The sequence below is a fragment of the Melanostigma gelatinosum genome (assembly GCF_949748355.1).
Source record: "Melanostigma gelatinosum genome assembly, chromosome: 11".
In the NCBI taxonomy this organism is placed as follows: domain Eukaryota; kingdom Metazoa; phylum Chordata; class Actinopteri; order Perciformes; family Zoarcidae; genus Melanostigma; species Melanostigma gelatinosum.
Window position 1 is genome coordinate 19172956 of NC_136644.1, and position 22351 is coordinate 19195306.

Consider the following 22351-nt stretch of genomic DNA (forward strand, 5'->3'; position numbering starts at 1 on the left):
AATGATACTCTTTGTCAGTGGCTTACATTTAAGCTCAAAAACACAATCTTGATACTCCATGTTGCCTGCTCAAATATGTAAATAGGGTTGATGAGCCTCTTTGAGTTGAGGCAAAGCTTTCAAGAACAATCAAGGAACAGAGGCAATTCAGAGGAGTTGTGATGTTTGCTAGAGCAGAAGTAATTGAGTCACAAAGAAGGTATTCAAAATGGGCACAGAAGTCCAAAAGGGTGAACAAAAATACTCATATCACAAAGTTTCATAATCTAGTTTGGCTGTTAAATCCTCTTTAAACACACGTGACTTTGAATTTCCTCTGTAAGGAATAAAGCTCAGGTTACAAAAGTGTTTTCCAGCTTGTGTGCGGAAAAGCAATTTCATCGTGAAGATCATAGAGCACATTGATGGAATAAACACGTCGATGTGATTCACTAATCCAAATTGTAATGAAACAAATATTGTAAATGAGTTATATGGAAGTGCAGGTAAATACCCGATGTGCTCGTTCCTTATGTTAATTCTCACCCACTGTTAACAGCTGTGCAGATGTTGTGTTGTGACTTATCTATCTATCTATCTATCTATCTATCTATCTATCTATCTATCTATCTATCTATCTATCTGTCTCTGTCTTGATCGATTGTCTGGCTGATTATCGGCCGCGATATTCAGCCCTTTTGCATTATTGTTTGTTTTTTTAAATCAGTTTGCTGATAAAAGTAAATTAACTGAAGGATGCACGACTTTGGCTCTAATGCAAAGTCTCACCCACAGCACTATCTGATTGGTTTAATCGGCATGAGTAATATCAACACTGCTGAAGAAGATTACTGTGCCCAGTGTCTCTGCTGGTAGCAGATGTATGACTATATGACAATATGAATATGTGACAGCAGAATTAAGATAAGGATTTCATTAAATACCAATGTTTCTCAAAGACACTGACTGGTGTACAATATCTTGTAGACAATGATTCTTTTCTTATTTATAAAAACACCAAAAAGGCGAGTAGAGTAAATGACTGAAATTCAGCTACTATTTCCAAATATTAATGTCAAACAGAGTGTGTTTCTGTGTGTACTACTCCTCACAGTGTATATTAATTGCAGCATGATGCCAAAACAGACTTAGTATCGACACTTTCTAGCTCTTCTAACTGGCATGTGCCCTAACTTTCACTTTGTGTTGGGAAGAACTAAACTACGCAGTACACACTCTTTTCAGTCCTGTTCATTAATTACTCTCGAGGCAACAGACCAGAATGCACCAATCAAAGCTTCAGTGCGACAGAAGGTTTATGTTTACACAGAATCTAGATGGGAAAATCAGTTACCTGCCACAGATTTTTTAACATCATTAGGCAGGTTGGCCAAACATGAAAACAAATCCGCTGCACCTCCATCACTGTGTATATAATGCTGCAACTGCTGACCCACTCAAGCTGAAATGTGTTGCCTCTCAGAAAGGGATATATGACTCAGCTGGAGCTGACGGCGATGTGACTTATTATTTTCAAGCACTGAATATCAATCATGTCTTCTTCCTAAGGTGTTAACAGATTTGCTGCTATACTTACCAAAGTGCAAATGTAAACAGATGCCATTTCTACCCACTGATTATACAATCTGTCTAAATACAGTGAAAACATAATCTCCACATGTAGAAATGTGCAGTCTCCAATAAACTGGACATTACACTCTCAGTTGAGCATGTTACTAAATATAAGCTAGATTCCTTATCTGTCAATCATGTGTATCGCTTTATATTTATTATAATTTGCATATTTCTATTGTATTTATCATATGTATTTTTTACTTGACTGAATGATCCTCGCAATAATTCCAATGCCCTTGTACACTTGCACTTGAGCAATAAAAGACTTGAATCTTGAGCATGCTAACATGCAACCACCACCACTAACCATAAAGTACAGCTGAGGCTGATGGGGAATGGCATCAGCTTTTGCAGGACTTTGGCAATGAAACAAAATAACATTTTTGACCAGATGATGGCACTAAATAAAATTCCGAGAGGATCATCAAAGTTATTAGAATTGATTCTGAAGGGACCTTCAATATTTGTTGCAAATTTCAAAGAAATCCATCAAATAATCAAAAAGAAGAAGTCAATCTCATGGTGGTGCTAAGAGTAAAAGTCACCAAAGTCAGTAGGCTTCATCCTCTGGGGAACATGAATGTCCGTACAAAACTTCAAAATCCATCCAATCCAGACAGAATAACTGCGTTCCTCGGTGTACACCAACCAATTTCTGTGCTACATAAGGAGCTGTTTCCAAAGGCTAACATTCAAGCCGATGGCTAAGCTGTCATTTCTGCTCACTGTCTGCTGTAGAGCTCTGGGGACCAGGCTAATCGAGCTAGTGACCGTTGTAGGTTAGATGAATTAGCCGTATCACATCCCCATCTGTTTGCCCAGGTGGGCTGGCAATGTGACAGAAGGGCTGGTTGCCAGCAACACTGACCAACATCGGGGTCACTATCTCTTCTTTTAATCTTTCCTGTTATTTATTTGCTCTTAGCCACTTTTCTCTACTCTGTGAATCCTTCAGCATATGATTATATCCTGTGATTTTAGAAATGTCTGCCTGTGATCCTGACAACAAGCTGAGAAGAAAAGAAAAAACAGATCACAAACTACAGCAACACCTTCTTATAAGTGAGGCCTGTCAGATCCATGTAGGTCGGTAGCATGTTAAGGGTTTCATCTTCATGGTCCTGTGGCGCTGAGAGCACAGCAGGCTTTTTAAAATCAATCCACAGCTAGATATGTTGTAGACATAGAGGGGGACTGGACACACGCTGTGTGAGCAGTGGAATCGGCCTGAGAGAGAGGTATGGATTGGACAAGTGAAACATGTCTGACTGTTTTTTTTATTTTTTTATAACTTGGATCCAATTTATGTCTTTTAACATTTTGGCCATTACTTGTAAGGGCTTTTCTTTGTTACTATTGTTTTTCATGTTATCTGAAGTGACCTGCAAAACATAAAATGTCTGTGTACTCCACAGCTGAACATCTTTACCTACAGGCAACAGACAACAGAGACTTCTGTTCTAATACAGCTATTAAAGAGAGAAAGTGAGGTATGCGCCTTAATCTGCAATACGTAGCTCTGGGACTTGAGCTGGACGTTATCCCATCAGTGGAGTTTAAGAGTGACTGACACTTTTGTGCAGAGAAGTGCTAGCAGGTCCAACAAACACCACGCTAACAGGATTATGTCTATGCCTTTAACTCGCCGGCTGGTAAACAATGAAAGTAGGAATGATTCATTTATGAATGGAATAGAGTTATTAGAGCATCCGAATTGTTTGCTGAGGTCAGCTCATCATTACAAATGTATTAAATGGAATCCAAACATGAGGACTTTACCGCCACCTCCCAGCAGACTGTTTCTCTGCCTGCAGTTTCTCCAGTTCCGTTGTTATTTTAAAGTAAAATCGTATTAATACCTTAAAGTATTGATTTGTGTAGTATTGACAAGTTACGAGAATAATGATGCTTTTTCCCCATACACTTTTTCCATCACTCCCCTGTCTTTGCTCACCGACTGGTCTTCACACTCAAACCATCTCCACACCACCAATTGTTTTTGTATCTCTACTTTCTGCATTTTCTAATGATCTTACTTGTTAATAATTCATCTGGAACAGTTTGCCCACCCAACATGTTTAGCAATGTCTGTCATCCTGTTAAGTTGCAGGACAGCATTACAGTGGTAAATGTGACAGGGGTGCCTTTGTGTGTTGCAGCATCTGTGCCACAAGGGACTTAACAATAATGACCAATGCCACATTCTCTGTTCCCCTCGCCCTCGACTCCCTCACTCAGAGCTCAGGCAGGCAGTGCAGAGGCTTAGCCACCACCATCTCGTATCAGCTGGCCAAAGCAAATGAAGCAGTGACAAATATCTCATTATGGGGATGAGAGTAAATCAGAGTTAAATTAATCAGGAGCCATAATGGTCCTATACCCATAGGAAGTAGAATATGCATAGAGAAAGCTTATGGAGAGGGAAAGAAACAAATCCAGAGTGATTGATGAGCACTTTAATGTCTGTTTTGTTATTCCTGCTATAGTTTAAATCCATGACAATTTAAAGTCGGGGTAAAGCAAAACTAAACATATGTTCTGCGTTTATGTTATTGACCACCCAGCCAAATTTACATACCTGCCAAAAAGTCGACAGGTATGTAAAATTATGTTTCACAATCGTGGAGAAAAAAAAAAGCAGCTTTCTTTGTTCTGAAACGCTGGGTGGGGGGGCGTGTCCGCTGAAGGCTCTGAAACCACGCTCAATAATAGGTGCGGGTTTATTCCCTCTCACTGCTGTTTAGCCCTACGCTAACTTGAACGGGGATAAAACAGTTCAATCGTGCCGCTCTTCTACATTTTCCAAATGTTATCCGACCGAATTGATCAAATTCTGATAGTGAAACGAGTCATTTCGCAACAGTAGCGACAGAATAGGCTATGGCGGAGCCTATGACGCAAGTACAAGTTTTACTGGAGCGGCACAGACAGAGGGCCGTTAAGGAGACAGACAATGGATTGTTTGGCAGCAGAACCAGTGATTTGTGCACACGTTTTTTGATAGCGTTGTGGTGAGGTTATGTCCAAAAAGTCCTTTTGAGCAATGAAACTAAACAAAGCAAATACATCTGCTACATTTCTCTTTCTAAACACAATTTAAACATCACGCTGGCATTCTGTGGCATGATCACATCTCCAACGTTTCCTTGTTAAGTGTCAGAGGCCGCCTAATTACTTTCCGTGCTCACATCAGAGATAACTGCTTAATTTTATTATGTAAAACATTTGCAAAAAGTGTGCAATATTATTTGCATACCAAGTAGAACACAGACTATTTGCAAATGAGATGCAAGACTCGTGTTATGTTTGCACATGGCACAGATTTGCATCCGTTTTTATGTGCACTGCAAACGTTTACTTCAACAAAACACAGAGCGGCACATGGGTACACACATTTACACTGGCCCTGATGAAACCTCTGTTGCTATGGAAACTCTTTGACAGCGAGTAGATCAATTCATCAACCTCTCACTGAGCTTTGCATTGACACAAATCACCCAGAATGTACTGACAGGTCAGGGCAGGTTACATGCACACCCCACTCCTTTAGTTACTCCCAACATCTTTCTATATTTAGGGACCACACATTACAGTAAGAGACAACTTTCACCACAACCAACAGATTCTTTCTTTTTTTTTAAACAACGAATTACCAATTTTACTGGAAAGACAAAGTGTTTGTTGATTGATAATGTAAGCAGTGTCACCTGCAAACCTAAGCCAGGTGCTCTACTTCTACTTATTCACAGTACAACAGTATGCCATCCAAGGACAAACCATGATAGAAGAGAAAAAAAACATTTTTATAAAACCTGGATAATCATATTTGAACAAAGGCGGGTCAATAAAGCAATAAAACCAGGGACACATCTTGGAACTCATTCATAACCAAGTGAGTTTGTATAATTTAGAGTGAAAAACCTTTGTATGCAGAGTGTGCATGAATGCATGTGCGGACACAGATATGAATGTGAAATGTAGCAGCAGGTGCAGTCATACCAGTAATCTTGTCCAGTTCAGCCAAAGTCTCCTGGTAGGAGTTGATGATTCCTCCGTATCGAGTCATCACCTCTTTTCTTAAGTTGTCCCAGTGAGGAGAAAGCTCGCCAAGCTCTCTCAGGTCCTGCACCCTGCAGATAAACACAGATCTATGAGGACCTTTTGTGGTTTTAATGGATGTCAAACAAATCATTAATGACGTCCACACATTTTGGCTCCTTCTGCTTAGCTTCTCTTTTGTTTAAAACATTGACATTAGACATAAAACTATCTAAAGCAAGAGAGAAAAACATATTGGGTATTATTGCAATACTTAACAATTATGGTAAATCGCAGACACAGGCTTGCACATACTGGCCAAGACACACATGTATACGCAGTAACGACCCGAAGCACCCTGCGCTGAGCCAGATAAACACATTTCTGGACCTGAGGCTAGTAGGTGGTGCCCACTTATCCACTCTGCCCTATCAAATTACTCCCTTGCTCCCGCCATTCTTTTACCATTACGGGTTGACTGTCCTTCAGCTAGTTGTGTCTGCAGCCTAAGGCCACAATCATCTGTGCCCCTTCTTTAGGAATAAACAGTGGCCGTGCCGGAGTGTGTGTCTGTGTGTGTAGGAGCTGATTGCCTAGTAGGAAGTACAGCCTCTTTCATTGGCTCATTATTTGCATCTGAAAGGCGACATCAGATGAACAGATGTCATTCAGGAACCTGCCCTCCAGCACCCATTGAAAAGTAAATAGCACTGATATTATAGAAATTAGAGGTTGAAGGAGGTTCAACATTGTATTCAGGATAACAAATACATGGTCATATGCATTGCTTTCATGATAACGAGCCCAATTTTCAGTGATTATACCTCATGCATTTTGTATAAAGTATATCTTAAAATGAAAGGCTGCATGCTCATTGGTTCAAGTTATTGTTAAGACCAGGCGTAATTGCTTGAATGCATAATGTAGTAGTTATTTCTTTGTTGTATAGTTCAACTACTACAACAAAGCGTAAGGCGCTGATAGCCTCTCCACACTATTTCCTGGTCTCCTCCAGGTAAGTAAGTTATTTTCAGATTACTTTGAAGTACTTCAATACACAGCAGAGCACAATAGAAATAGTGCCAGAGAGAGATAGTGAGTCAAGGTGATGTATCATATGAATGATCAAACCCACAAGTTTTTCAAGAGGGGGTTTCAGTCAAAACAAACAAACATATTTTCTCATATATACGTATTTCTAGTGGTAGCCATACCTGCTAATTACCCACACACATTGTTTCTGAAAAGACATGCTATAGTTCTAATATAAAATTCAACCCTTAAAAAAGTAAATGAATGTCACTTTTCTAAACACTGTCACTAGAGCTAGACTGATATATTTGCCAATATAAGCTTAACAAAGTGATACCCGCGAGGGTCAGGCAGCCCAACTTGAGTCCTCCGCTTCACTCGCATGGCCCAGTCTCCTCACCGCATCGTATATATCAAATGCACCCTTTTAATCATGGCGCTCTACTTAAGCAGTCAGTACTCTGCTCTCTCTTTTGCTGCATGTTTGCTGTGATGCCGTTCACCAGAAAGCTATTCCATTACTTGCTGCTACTGCTGTTGTTAGCATTTCACTCCCTGCTGTGCTTAGCTTGATGTTTCCTTGTGGGGAGTGTAGAACTTTAAGTCATAAGAAATTGCACAACAGAATAGGTTTGAGGTAATTCAGGAACAGCGTCTCCATAGTTGGCAACCGGAGAGTACTGATTTATATCAAGGTCAAAAATAAAGGAAAGAAAAGAATGTGATATTACGGTAGTTATTTTACCTCCTAAATATAGATAACAATGTAATGATCTGCATGGGTTGATATCACTAGAGGTAATTCAAAAAAAATTGTATTCATCATAATTTGGGTGAACTAAATCTTGAAATCCACACTCCAGCACAGTATGCCATCAGCAAACTACGTACAGCTCACATTTTAAAATCAAATTCAAGCACGACTAAAAACAACTGAACCAGCTGTAAAACAAATGGTTGATCTGTTCTTTTGGAAAAGTCTAAAAAATGAGATTTATATTGTTGGAAATGACTATTCATTTTAAGAGGAAAACAAAGGGGAAAAAAGCATCAGTTCTTAAAAAGGGAAACACAAACTACTAATAAAAATATATATTTTTATTTTATTTTATATTTTTATATTTTATAAAAAATAAAACAAAATCAAGCGTCTTTCATTGATGCTTGTTAAAGGACACAAGCATTGAAGTAGATTTCCCAGCTTATATATATCCCATTCCATTTTTTAACGCTACACCATAGTTTTTGAGTTGCACTTTGGAACAGAGTTAAAATGGGTAGTTGTTGAAATCTTACCCAATGAAATGGGACAACCCTTGGAGGCCCTGATACTTTATTCGTAGTTATGAAGGATGTTTATGTACACAGACGAGATGAGCCACTTTATGACAGGATAGTGGTGCTCTGTAACCGTGTACCCAGTTCAGTTGAAGTGACCCCTTGTACCATAACTGGGCAATTCTAACCAATCAAGGGTGGATGTTCTCTAATTTACTGATTAATAAAGCAAATATTACATGGCACAAGATCATTACCATTCTCTTTAAGATATTGCAACTACTCACAATTATCTTAACCTCTAACTATACCTCTCAGACACTGCTTATTGTGGATCACAGTGCCATAGTGGACTATTGTCTCCTGAGAGACAATCGTCCATAATAGTCCAATAGACAATAGATCTCAGCCTAAATAATAGATAATGGATAAAATAAAAGAGAAACACATCTGCTTGCTAAATGAGGGTGATACGGCAGTGGTAGAGAGCTATGGTATCACCTCCTTAATCAGTGGTCTATTGTCTGGAAAGAGTAAAGGTGTGATTGGGGAAAGGCTCGATAAGAGCAAGTGTAGACTGATTAACTATATGCATGTAAAAAAAGGTCACTCAGGTTTTTCGGTGTTACATCGAACGCCATACACTTGAAAAAAGTGCTCCAATAAACATTTTATAGGTAAGAAAATATCTGAGATTTAATTTTTGTGTAATATTGAATATTATAGGATCTACAAGATACAATTACAAATTATTCATTTACAAGGTTCAAATGACCAAACTTGTTAAATGCATGGACACTCTACTGTACACACACACTGCGCAACCTATTTTGTTCAATTCATCATTATTAAGATACTGTAGTTATGCTCTAATACTGTATACTGTGGTGAGAATGAACCCATTTCCCTTGTCCTGTTGTTTACTGATGATAATTAGTAAGTTTGTTCATGATTTTCGTTGATGTTTAGGGTTTGTTGACATTATACAGTACATATGTACATTTGTATATACATTTTAATACATATATACATATATGTGTGTTTATGTCCATATATATACATATATATGCATACATCAGTGGTGGGCCGTCAGGGCCTGCAAGAGAAGCTGGCCTAAACAGAATCACAAAGTTATATCTATTTTATAATTTAATAATTTTTCTTAAATACACTACATGTATTATAATTTATAAAAATATTTTTCCATTATCTTATTTCCTCATTGCACAGCTACTGTCTTCCTCTGCTGCTCTGCTTCCAGTGCAGCTTGTTTTAAGTAGAGCTTTTATCCAATCAGATTTCACCTCTGTGTCTCTAGGTAAGAAGAGGGTCCGAGGCCTGCAGACTCACACGGGGATCCATGTGCAGACAGTTTAAGTGAATGGGGACAATATTGTTGATTGTCATAGTCTTCAACCAATCAGTTCTTTAGTTTGACATATTGGGCGTATTCTTTGACGTGCCACTGCTACCCAGGTACCTGCTAAGTACGTCAGCATTAACGTGCGCCGCGATTGGTCAGTGGGCCAGCGCGTGACTAATGTGAAATTTAAGGAAGCTGGCAGAAGTTAGTTGGAGTATCTCATTATCTTCTGTAGGATATAATAAATGGCTTAATGGACAACAAATAAAAATAGGTAGACAAAAAACAGTATCCTACAAGAAAAGAAAGAATGGAAGAGGGGATATAATTACTAAGATTTTAAGAAAAAAGTCTGTACAACAATGATTAAGTTTTGAATAAAGTTTAGTTTAGTAATTTATCTTGACTAAAATATTAAGCAGGTACTAGAAAATTAAAAGATGGACAATAATCAAGTAGAACAATGACAAGACAGCTGACTGGGACAACAGAATACATTTGTTGTAATTTAGGCACATGATCTTGATACGTTATCACAGTACTTATTTATGAACAGGAAAAGAAGGTGGCGTGTTTTTTCCCCCCAATTAATCAGAAACCAGACAGCTCTTAATGAATGGGGTTAAATTGACACCCACACACCGACACACTACTATACATGCATAAATTATCTTTATAACCACACACACAAACACAAGGAGCCACAGCATTATCACTGGAGGAAAGAAGGAAAATCAGGCACCTCTGTGTTGGCAGAGTTAGATTAATACATGACTGTAGACATCAACGCGAACACACACAAGGAAGAAATATCCAAGATTATCACAGAGCGGTGAAGCAAACTAAGCCACCCACCATCCGCCACGACACTCACAACTTCACAGCAATAACTGAATCATTTAAAAACAGAGCGCAAGCAACAGTGTTAGGCTGGCTGACAGAATCGGCTAAATGGAGAGGCACCGTGGAGAAAGACAACATTTAAAGAGGATTATAGGAGAGGTGCTGAACCAAGCTGGCGATACGGTACACATGCCTATTAATGAACAAACATTCTATATGGTAGTCATGGTTAGGAGCCTGCTGTGTGCTCATGAGCTGCATTGTACAGATAAGAGGTTTAATAAATATTCTATAATTGTCCTCTAAATGTATTTGTGATTTAAATGATCGGTTTGCAGAGCAGTTTGTCTTCTATTTAAACAGAAAGTAGGGTAGGAGATACTGAGAAGGTGGGAGCCATGGTCTAGAAATGTGAACCCATTGTCTGTAAGACAGGTGAACTGATCACAAAGCTTGTCTAGGCAATCGGTCAATAATGGCTGTGTGATTGTTTCTATGTGCATGTGTGCGGTGGAGGGTTTGAACACACTTGTGTGTATATTTTAGCATGTGATTGTGTCCTTGAACTCTCCATGATCTTTTTGGGTGCACACTGTGATTACAAATCAAGCTATTCTCCCACGGACGATTCGTCAAAGTCTCTGATTGCATCTTTTCATGCCTATACAGAAGCGATGTGTGTAAAAGCGATCTTTTAAATTGACAAGCATCATATGGGTAATTCATTGCACAATTTAAATGGGATCATGCTCCTATCGTGGTCCATCGAAAGGGGGGTATTTCGCCTTTTAATTCTTTGTTTTAAAGGGGGTAGAGATAAATCACCTGAAGCTGTGTGTGCGTGTATGTATGGACGCCATTGTGTGTTATATAAGGGGTTTCCACTGACAACAGGCCAGTTGAGGAATGATCTGCCTTGACAAACACTGGTCGAGCCTGAAGGAAGGGACCACGGGATCTAATTACGAGTGCACACTCAAAGAGCGGTGAAACATCACCCACCTGTCCTCATTCTCACACGGTATGCTCACAGACTATCAACTGAACTGGACTTTAATTGCAGTAATGTTCTCGAGCTCTGTTTTGATGGAGTTTAACATGTGCTAAAACAATCTAGTCGTTTTATATTCTAGGGGAGTAATGGATCAAGAAGGAGACGCCAAAGTGAGCTGTTGGATAAAGGTTTGGAGGCTCCTCTGCAATGTAAACAACTTTACTTTAACCTGCCATTGTGTGGAAAACTACTTGCACCGTGCACAGCATACAGTCATACATAATTGCTCATGACATGACGGTAAAAAGGCCAATTACTAACTTGACTTTCTGAGTTTTTTTGGCTGTGCTGCTGACAGATACACCAGTTGCTTCTCTGTTGTATTTCTGAAACAATGGCTGATCAAGGAGTGTTCGCTGCCCCCATAATTAAGGGACCTGTAGTATTAACCTGCGTCACAGAATGAACCAGGACTGAAATCTCGAGGAGTGTTTTGTCCTATTCAGCACCTGTGGCAGGACGTTCAAAGAGCGTTCTTTCAATGCTTTATGAGAGGACCAGGAGAAGCACGAGTGTGTGTTTGACAGAGGCAAAGTTAGTCGTGTTCTGGATACATGAGCATAGCAGCCTCGTTTGAAGTGTTAATCAGATCTGAATAATTCACGCCTCTCCAAATACAGGCGGAACTTTTAAACAATCACTTACGATGAACTGGGTCGGGAACGACGATCTATAAACTACACACACTTACTGCACACATTATGAGGTAACACCGGGTTGCAGTTTTACTTTGAACTTTTGATTGTTCTTCATCGGCTGGTTAGTTGACGCAAACAAGAAAATGGGCTTTCCGATGCAATGAGAAAGCTGGTAGTGACATCCACTGGATCAACAGTATGAGTTCAGAGTGACTTACCTGCTCATGTCCTCCTGGATATACAGTGAGAGCAGCTGCTTGGGGATGCTAAAGGACAACGCGCACTCCTCCATTTGTTCTCGCACAAGCATCCACTTGCTGTCCACTGTTTGAAATTTGTACACCTTGCATATTGGGTTCTTGAACACTGAGGGAGAGAGGGAGACAAAGGGAGGGAAGAAAGGTAGAATGAACCATCTGACACAGCAGAAAATACAACACATTCTCATCAAAGATCATTTTAACTTTTGAAATTCTAAGATCTAAACCAACTTTGACAGCTGGAACCCTTAGGGAAGGTACAGACAGAAACTCTTCAAGAGTCACATGATGTATGACGCACAAATTAAATTCAATAATCAATAACTGTGTCTGCCAAAGATAAGGTGTTTATCATCTTCCAAGGACCTTTTTCTTTCTCTCTTTCTACTTCAGTGGCAGCACAGCAGACTAGAATACTGACTGAAATAGTGAGACCTTGTCCTGTGCATCGTTTTTCTTCCATTTCCATTTGAATTGCTTATTTATTGTACAACGGTCGGTCAGAGAGACTTGACTCACTTCGGAACTCTTCTTGCTAACCCCACCACCCATTAAAACCTATTCAGATTCAGCACCAGCGTCTTCATTTTTGCAGAGAGTGGCTAATGGCATCAATCGAAGGCTGGAAACGAAAAACAGCTCTAATGCTCTTATCTGCATGCTGGCAGCAAAGGGAAAGAAAGCTGTGCCTTGAACAGTGTTTACCAGTCCTTTCCGTTTCCAGAGCTGCAGTCATAAAGGAAGTCACTCAATGAATCGGAGCTGAAGCACCCGGGGTAAAACTTCTACAATCTCGCTGTAGGCAGTCAAACATTCATGGCACCAGTAAAATGTTTTCACTTGAACTCATAAGCGCGAGCCACACTTCTGCTCATGTTGACAGCACAGAGAACCCTCCCCCTACCGAACCCTTCACACTGAACCGTACCCTGATCACATTGTCCTCTTTCCAAAGTCATCGCCATACTCCTGGTGGTGCTATGTAATTTGTCTTCGAGTGTTCAATTTCACTGTGATGCACTCCAATGCAGATTGTTTCAAGAATGTGAACTACAGTGAGAGTTCTTGTGTTGTAAGAGGATTTTAATATACGATGCAATGTCAAGAAGCGTGTTTACTGGCTGGTTTCAACAACTACCTCAAATGTGTTTCAAAAACGCTGTTTCATTTCGGCAAACATTTCAACGCAAAAGCCGAAACCGGCTTGTGGAAAGTTTTCCCATGACATAATATATCTCATTCTGAAATGTGCCTATGTAGAGGACACTTTCATTTTCGGGTCATCAAGTATGTTTTGATGCGAACACTTTTGTACTTTTAGTTAAGATTCTAAATGCAGAACTTTTAGTCGTGCTCAAGTAAACAATTTAATCATAAACACACGGTATCAGTGGTGAGGATGACACAGCAAAAAAAGTCACACCCGTGAAGCAAGGTGAACGAAACAGGGCCTGTGTTTGGGGGGTTGCCGACATCGCTGCAGATTTCGGCAACCCAGGCCCACAATATTTATAAAGGTGGAAACTATGCAGTTGATGAGTTTAAATTGGACAAACTAATAGCAACATACAGTAACCATGAGGAGCACAGTAGAAATTAAGCACCATAGAATAGCATAACAGAGAACATCTTTAGACACTTCTGACCTTCTTCACCAGGTGTTTCAATCACTGTTTTGTGCATATCTTTGTTTACTGTTAAATACATGTTGAGCATCAAAATCTCTATAAAATACTTGAAGCTTGATTGTTAAAAAGGCTAATTTGTTTTTGTTTGTTACATCATAATACGCAAACAATATTGTGTGGATAGTGGATACACTATAAACCCAGGTACATACAGACAATCAGAGCTTCGCCGAAGGACAATAACTGTTCGCCATATGTATAGGTGGTAGGAATCTGGATAAAAGAGAAAATTGATGTGTTGAACAAACGAATGCATGGGGTGAAATGTGTGAAACGTGTCCTGTGAACAAGAGCTGTGAACAGTAGGACTTATGACCTTTTTAAGTCTACCCATTTTCTGTCTACACGTCTTTCATTTTCTCTCAACACTTCCCTCTTTATCTACGAGTGAGAGAGAGCTTTATTTGTTAATCTCACATCGCTAGCATGGCATCCTTAGCTTGTCTTCAGTTAGTCCACAAAGAACCATGAGGGTTTACAAATACAAATTCTTTAATCAAATATGATATCCCAGAGATCTTGGTAATGGAAAAAGTCACCTTGATACAGATCAACATTAAAGGACTTTTGGATAAAGTAAGATGCTAATTAGCACTATGCTAAATCAACATCGAGTTGAATGATTTCAAGCCTTCCTTTGAGGCCATTACAGAGAAAGTGCACAAATAAAAGAAAGGAATAGAAAGAAAAGAAAATTAGAGAACACATGTTTCTTTCTTTTCCTTTCAGTGAGATGACAAGTGTTCAAGATGTAAATCATACCTGGACCTGTCAGCGGGTTATTCCCCCGGTCGATGCAGGCATGGGACGCAGACTCATAAACCAAGGGACACTGGAGAGGACAAGAACAGAAGGAGAGAAACAGAGAATATTTATGCCATAATAATATTTTTCTCTTGACTAGGAGGGCTTTAATCATGACTATTACTTTTGAGGTACAATGGAGACCAAACCCATTGAACTGAAATAAAACATGAAACTTAAAGCCAGCACAAATTAGTACATAACAAATAAATATGATTTGTGGATGGTTTCATGTGGTGTTTTTGGGGGGCTTTTGTTTGCATCAATACCATAATGCCAATTAATTTCAATGAAACAATCTGTGCTATATGCATATTACAAGCACTACATTTAAAGATTAAACCCATGGTGCCACACAGAGACAACAGCTGCTGTTGCACTGCTCCCTTTTTAGTTCAAATTCTCAAGTATGTTGCACTTCTGCAATCGTCGATGTTCCAGCAGGTGACAGCTGAAGGAAAACACACTGCTGTGACTTCACTAAATGGGTTGCCGGTTGAGAATTTATTACCGTCATCCACATTTCAGTTTTTATCAACTCACCTTATCTTATCTTTAAAGTGGTTCTTTCAGTGAACCTAACAGAGGAACAATGATGAGATAAAGCAAAAACTCCCCCCCTCAGAAATCCTTCTTCATACTACAGAAATATACTGAACATATACTGTAATGTCTTATTCTAGTTTTGGGGAATTTCAAACAAGGGCAGTTTTTCAAACCCAAGCAAAGTTTAAAAATATGTATCCAATGAACCACAATCGGTTGCTTGCAAAGTCCCATCCCTTTAGTAACTGTTGCCTGTCAAGCTTTCAAATCTGCAACATGGCACATGTTAACATGATAACAGTGACGGAATTTAAACAATGGGTCCTTGATTTCAGAAAGAGGTAGATAAAAGCAGCCTCTCAATTCTGACCGACAACTCACGCTGGCTCACGATCATCAGCTGAAGCTGGCGAGCTAATAACGCGAACATCAGCTCCATGAGTTTAAAATCTTAGTTTCTGGTTGACGTTTTAATGGGAATCTTGTAAAACGTGCATTAAACAGCTACATACATGATGTTGTGCTGAAAGACTGAGGCTACATCTGCATGTCACAGGAAAAAAAATTCAGCATCCTCAAAATTTGATGATCCATGTAGAAACTAGAAATTACCGCCTTGCGGCTGTATGCCTCCGCCCACCGAACATGTTCAAGTTTACATCCATGTCAGTCCAAAATGTAATCACTTCATTATTTTATCCCATCAGACATTTGTGTGTAATTGTCATAATTAGTAATTCTTGAGTAATGGCCAAAAACGTGTTTTGTGAGATCACAGTGACATTGACCTTTGATCTTTGTATTCTAATCAGTTCATCCTTGAGTTCAAGTGGACAGTTGAGCCAAATTTGTAAGCTAGTTAGACGGCTAACTATTAAACACTGTTCAACCACTCCTTACACAAACTATTGTTGCTTTACTCTGTTTTAATTCAGGATATTTTTGGTGCTATTAAGTTTTAAAAAAGTCAAGTTAATTGAACAAATAGTGTAAAATTATACCCTTCCATATTTTCACTCTGCTACACATACAATTCAAATGTGTCCATGTTATAACCATAGACTGTATAAAAGAAGTGGAAGAAGTCATCGTGACGTCACCCATTGGTTTGTGGACTGCCATTTTGAAGGCATGTTGTTTTTTCACAACCAATGAACGGTAGTTACCATATTTGGAATGTGAAGGAGTGAAGTAGAGTCGCAGTATTAGGCTCCAGCAGCGGCAGCAACCTGTAAATCACACTAAGCCCGCACTAAAACATACTCCGCTTTACGGTCTGTTTGACTCTAAATGGATCATAATTTACAACTATTTACATCATGCGGTATTGAAGAAGACTTGAAACTAGCAATTGAGACTATAAACTCATTTTACAATGTTTACTGAAGTAATAAATCGAGTGAGAAGTAGGGTCAGCTTCTCATATACTTCCATACAATCAGACTTCTTTTTGCATCCGAAGGAGTCGCCCCCTGCTGGTCGGTAGAGAGAATGCTCTTAAGACACGTCCGCACTGGCTTCACTCGGCAGAAGCGTTGGTTAACGCCTGGTGACAACGCAACCTCTGCTAGGACTCTGATTCTGAAAACCTTCAATGCCTCGTGATGCATTAAGTCTGGGACTCCTCCTCAAAGCAATAGTGACAGCTCACAATTTTGTTTTGCTTGCTGTCTGTCAGCTCTGCCCTGTCTGATGAACCATTTAACACAGCCAGACAGCCCAACCTGTCTCCAGAAAAGGACTTTAATGACTGCTGGGGACAATCAATCACCTCTCCGAGCTCAGAAACTGATCCTGAATAAAGTAGACACCCAACCCAACACCCATGCTCACACACACAAACTCGAAAATGAAATGTGTCCGTTGAAAAATACAGACAGAAACAATCTGGACATTTCAGTAAGCATACAAGTAAGGTCTCAGATAATGAAAAGTATTAACAATGAGCCACAGCTGCGAAAAAGGAGTCCCATTGTAATTGTAGGCAGCATGTGTTCACCGTCTCTTTGATGACTAAAATATGTTAAGAGATCAGATCAAAGGTGACTGGAGTCTTTCTTGTTTCAGCTGATGTTGAGGGGTCAGCGGGATATTCATGAGTGGCAGCACTCAAGCAATGACAGGGAATGATCAAACAAGTGCCTCCAACCCCAACACACACAAACACACACAGAAAATTCAGGCAGCAAGACAACTAAGGTAATTGAACAAGAACTTCCCCACAAGTGAGTCTTGAGTCTCAAGTGAGCCCTCCCTAATGTTTGTCATATCCCTTCCCTCTTTCCTCCCCTCATCTTCTACAAGTAACAACACAGAAGGGGAAATGTGCTGTGACAACACACACACACACACACACACACTAGGCAACACATTCATCAAGGCGACGTGGGCAGATTGTGACATTCTGGAGCCCAGCAGGGAACCTCCCTGCACCAGCAACAGGGGTTGGCAGAACCGAAAGCCAGTCAGCCATGTAGAAGCCCTTGGTCAATTATACAAGACAGTGATTCATACACACACACACACACACACACACACACAAACACAAACACACACACACACACACACACACACACACACACACACACACACACACACACACACACACACACACACACACACACACACACACACACAACAAATCAAGAGCAGGCAAGGACTCCAAGTATCCGTGCTGCCTTGCAGAGCTGTGCTGTGGTAAGAGAAAATATGAATGTTCCTCTTTACACATAAGAACAAATATTTGTAATACCTGACTCTGGCTCTAAACAACCTCACTTGACACTCACTTGAGACTCGCTTTTTTTAACAAATCTGGCTACATTAGGAATGTAAAGAAAATAAAGTGAAATCAGAGTACATACAACATCATTCCTGGTGTAGTTGCACCCCATTCGGATGACACAATCTTTGGTTTTCTGTCAAACTCTGAAGGAGAATGCTCTTTTCTTCCGCTTTCTCTCCCTTGATTATGTAAGTCACTCGAGGGCAGAGTTAATCGGGATGTATTCTATGAGATTAAACGGGGGTGGCGACTGCAAAAAAGCCACATTCAGGAAGCATCTGCCACTTGGTCAGATGAAGGAAGGCTGCAAGACTGGCTACACAATCACAAACAGGGTGTGGGTGTCAGGGTGCTAATTTGATCAGGCTCTTTTTAATCTATTCTACATATGACAGAAAGAAAAAACAAACAGAGTCACAGACACAGACATTACACACACACACACACAGCCTCTAAATCCCCATTAGGGTTTACTGAAGTGTATTTAATCTCATTGGAGGACTTGAGCAGTGCCAGTCTAATCCTAGCATTCGCGCTAGGCCTCTGGAGCATGGAGACTCCTGCTTTGCGTCTTCACCCTGCTATTTTACCTTGTGTGATGGTATCTCGGTGGTGATGTGGTCCACGTCAACGTCTTCCATCTCCCCCATTTTCAGACGACTCACCACCACTGTTCCTGCTGCGCACACACCATCAGATGACCTAGAGGGAGAAAGGAAGATTTACATTACGTTAGCCTCGTCATTTCATCTGCTGAGCAAAACGTCTGTTCTGTGAAATGATGTTTTCCTCTCCCCCTCCATGGGCCTGAATAATATTCATCTCTATGTTGGGCCCTCAAACTCACCAAACCTAATGAGCTTAATTTGAGCCTCGAACAGGTTGTGAAGTTATAAAGCTGGAATCAGGACATGGATGCTTGTGCTGTGGTGATTTCGTTTTCTGACAGATTTCGCAGAGGAGTATGCAAGCTGAATAAAGCCAATCCTGCTCCAGCTGTACACTGAAAAGGGGGGAAGGAAGGAATATTTCATATAACTGTTCAAATGGCCGTCTAATAACCCAGGCTGTGTGCCCTGACGGACACAGAATTGATACTCGAGTGTTCATATCAGGGAGCTCGACCAATAACGTTCCCAATCATAGAGCCATAATTAAGGAGCTGATAGAAAATCTATAGTATTGACAGCAAGACAGATGCTTTCAAATGAAGAAAAATAGTCCATGGGCATCGCACAAGCATCTCTGATCACCGTAGCAGACCCATCTCCAATGTGCTCAGTTCCACTCCAGCTGGAAGTGAATTGCACAATGAATTATGTGCCAGCCAGTGGTCTGGAGAGACTGGGGGGGGGGGGGGGGGGTCCCCTGACTGAGGAAGAGAAAACGCAAAGAGGGTGATGGAAGCAGAAAGGATGCTTTCAAGGCCGATCCATCTTGGTCGGACGCGAGGGAGAAAATATAATCGCGCCCAGGGGAAAAGAGGAAAAAGAAGAAGAGATGCTGAGCTGAGAGGCAGGAAGGAATGTGAGGGAATACAAGAAAGGAGGATTGGATTTCCAATGAGGGAGAATGGGGGACAAGTGTCTCTGCAGTGGGACTCTGGGAGCTTCAGTTGGCGCTTAATGTCTTACAGGAGTCCCCGAGCAGAGGAAATCACATTGCTTGGTTTATAAATCTAATCATTGTCCCTTGCCAGACACCTGTCTCAATGTTTACTCCTCTGCTCATCTTTCCTTTTCCCCTATTCCTCATCATCTCTCTCTCTCTCTCCCTCTGTTTCTCCGTACAACAGAGGACTTAAGCACGGAAAAGGAAAGTCACCTTGACTTTGAACAAACAGTTTGTACTGGCAGTGGCCCGCACATAATCGAGGAAATGGAGATTAGCATGCATCCCATTCGGCGATAGCCATCCCCATGCAAACCTTTGGGGTTAAAGTGGCCCTCTACTCTTTAGATTGCTCTGCCTCAATCCACTAATGAAACCCTTCATTTAAACAGACAGAGGGGACTTTGTTAGAATTGCTTTAAGATAATTGATCTATGCCTTTGAGAGATATATTGTTATTCTTTTGATATGAGGCCAACCTTAAACTCAGCAGCTGTTCAAGTCAATCTCTTTACATTGTTGTCTGTGAGGAAAAGTACTCTTCAGCTGCTCATTCTAGCGATGAGACCGACCGCCGCATTGCTGGCTTATTTATTAAATTCTGCTGAAATTCAAGCAAGGAAAAGGGCAGATATGTTAACTTCGTGACAGAATGACATAAACTTTCTTATTTTGCAAACTACAGTCTTTTAGTATGCATACTAACTGACCCTGAATTCACTTTAAAGGTTCTGTCGAGAGCTGTGGATGAAAAAGAAGCCTGTCTCAACCTACCCTCTCCCTCCTACTACCCCTCCTCCTCCTCCAACCATCTCTTTCCGTCTGTTAGAGTTGGCAGGGAAACAAATCCGCAGACTTGCCTGCAAGCGATCGCTTTTTCATTTTTTTATTTTTCTAAATCAAATTGGCCCCATGATCTCTTTTATGACAACAGTTAATCAGACAGCTTTGTTAAAGTGACAAAATGAATGTGCTTAAAATGGCTGCTAAGAATTTGGCACGATTAAAGAAATAATTTGTCCATCAGTTACAAGTTACATTTAAAAGTTATTATGTTTGAAAGGCCTTGCTTGCAATTTACAAACACATTTTCCAATGTCGGAAGATGCAGTGTACTTAGTTTTGAAATAAACTCAATTTTGTCCTTGGAATGAAAACACACTGGCTATTCAAAATATAACAACAGACGCAAAGTGAGGTGAAGCTCAGCCTTTAATGAGGGGTTTGTCAATTACTTTAACTGTCTATATAACGGTTTGTATTACAGTCCTGTCAAGCAATCTGTCAACTCTTACAATGAGGATGAGTGCGTTATTTATTTAAAGGAGAAACAGATATCCACAAGGCCCTTCAGGAAAACGTCTGCTAATTTTGGCTTGAAATTGACAGAAGGGATTATGTTGAATTTTAGTATTTACGAGTACTATTAACACCTAAACCACTACATTTAAAAAGTAAATCATTATCCCAGTTTGAGCGGTTTGAATAAACATCCAGCCTAGTGGTTGAACTGGACATAATTGTGTATTATTATGTTTCAAAAACCTGAGGACCATTGTTTGCGGTTTTCCATTGTATCACAATTACCATTATTAGCATTTTCTCATGCTACTTTGAATAGTTACTTTGAAAATACTTTGAAAGACAGAAACAGATGGTGATGATTGTTATCTGTTATTTCATTTTTTTTGCACAGTTGTAAGATGCAATAGATGATATTCAGTAGTTTTTTTTGTCCCTGTAAATACAAGCTGATCTTTGTTTTTGCACAACCTGTTTCTGGTTGGAACAGAGCACACCATGGGAAGTTGACGAGAGGAATAGACTAGAAGAGTAAAAGTGAGCAAGCAAATGCCCTCTTTCCGCTGCCTTGTGAACCTAAAGAAGGGCACATGCACTTATTGATGCCGAAGGAAGGACAAGTGTAATACATTTTCAAAGGTGGGAATTTAACAGCCTGTGGGTGGGAAAAGTTCATCAAAAAACTTCAAAGCAGCAATACTTCTGTGGCCGTCAGGCAGTTTTCTCTGTAGGAAGCCTCACAAAGGGAAACACCTGACAGCCACAAAACAGTGTTGGCTTTTCCCCTCACAAGGGCTTTTTTTCTTCAACTGTAAAAAACTAAAAAATATAAAACAGAACCGGTTTTCATTTTTTTGCTTTTTTGCACTGGACTTTGTCCACATGATTAGCTTTAGGAGTCCTTAACACTATACATTGTCTGTAGAATGGGAGTGGTCAGAGAAAACTAAGTGCCAGGATCTAACACAAGCAACATGAACACTGCAGCCTTGATGTGTAGATGGGATTCTTGACCTATATACAGCTGGACGGGTGGGCTAAATATAGCGCTGGCTAGTTTTCACTGAGGACAGATGTTAGAACATGGGACTGACAATCCTTAATCTTGTGTTGGGGATGAATGACTCAGAACGAGGAGTGACTCAGCAGTACTTGCACATTTTGCAACTGAAGGACTGACTCAATCAATAACACTACACCGGATGACTTGTTTGTATAGAGTTGGCCAGAATCACCAGGGAAGCCTAAACAGAGCACCGAAACCTTGTCAAGACCACTTGAAGTATATTTCCAAAGAATATGCCCGGGTATATAAAAATGTTCCAAAAGTTTCGAAAAAAGATGTTTGGTATGGAAATCAAGTATATTTTATTGGCAGTGGCATGCTCAGAGGCATGTTATGCATGAAAGGTTAAGCAAGGATCACATTTTAAAGCAGAAACTAGCAGATGTATCCAGAATATACCAGTGTGATCTATCTCTACAACATGCAAAT

The 22351-nt window shown here is 40.2% G+C and overlaps 1 protein-coding gene across 8 annotated transcripts in view; it reads right to left on the reverse strand.

The window, feature by feature from the left end:
* Window positions 1-22351, reverse strand: part of inpp4b (inositol polyphosphate-4-phosphatase type II B) — a gene marked incomplete at its 3' end in the record, with an annotated part of 103670 nt that overhangs the window by 36848 nt on the left and 44471 nt on the right. For all 8 annotated transcript variants that reach the window (XM_079278486.1, XM_079278484.1, XM_079278487.1 and 5 more), the window contains 4 exons: window positions 18534-18645; window positions 14571-14640; window positions 12079-12226; window positions 5614-5744 (listed from right to left, as the gene is read on the reverse strand). In XM_079278486.1, the coding sequence (XP_079134612.1) occupies window positions 5614-5744; window positions 12079-12226; window positions 14571-14640; window positions 18534-18645 (461 nt within the window). The remainder of the gene's footprint in view (window positions 1-5613; window positions 5745-12078; window positions 12227-14570; window positions 14641-18533; window positions 18646-22351) is intronic.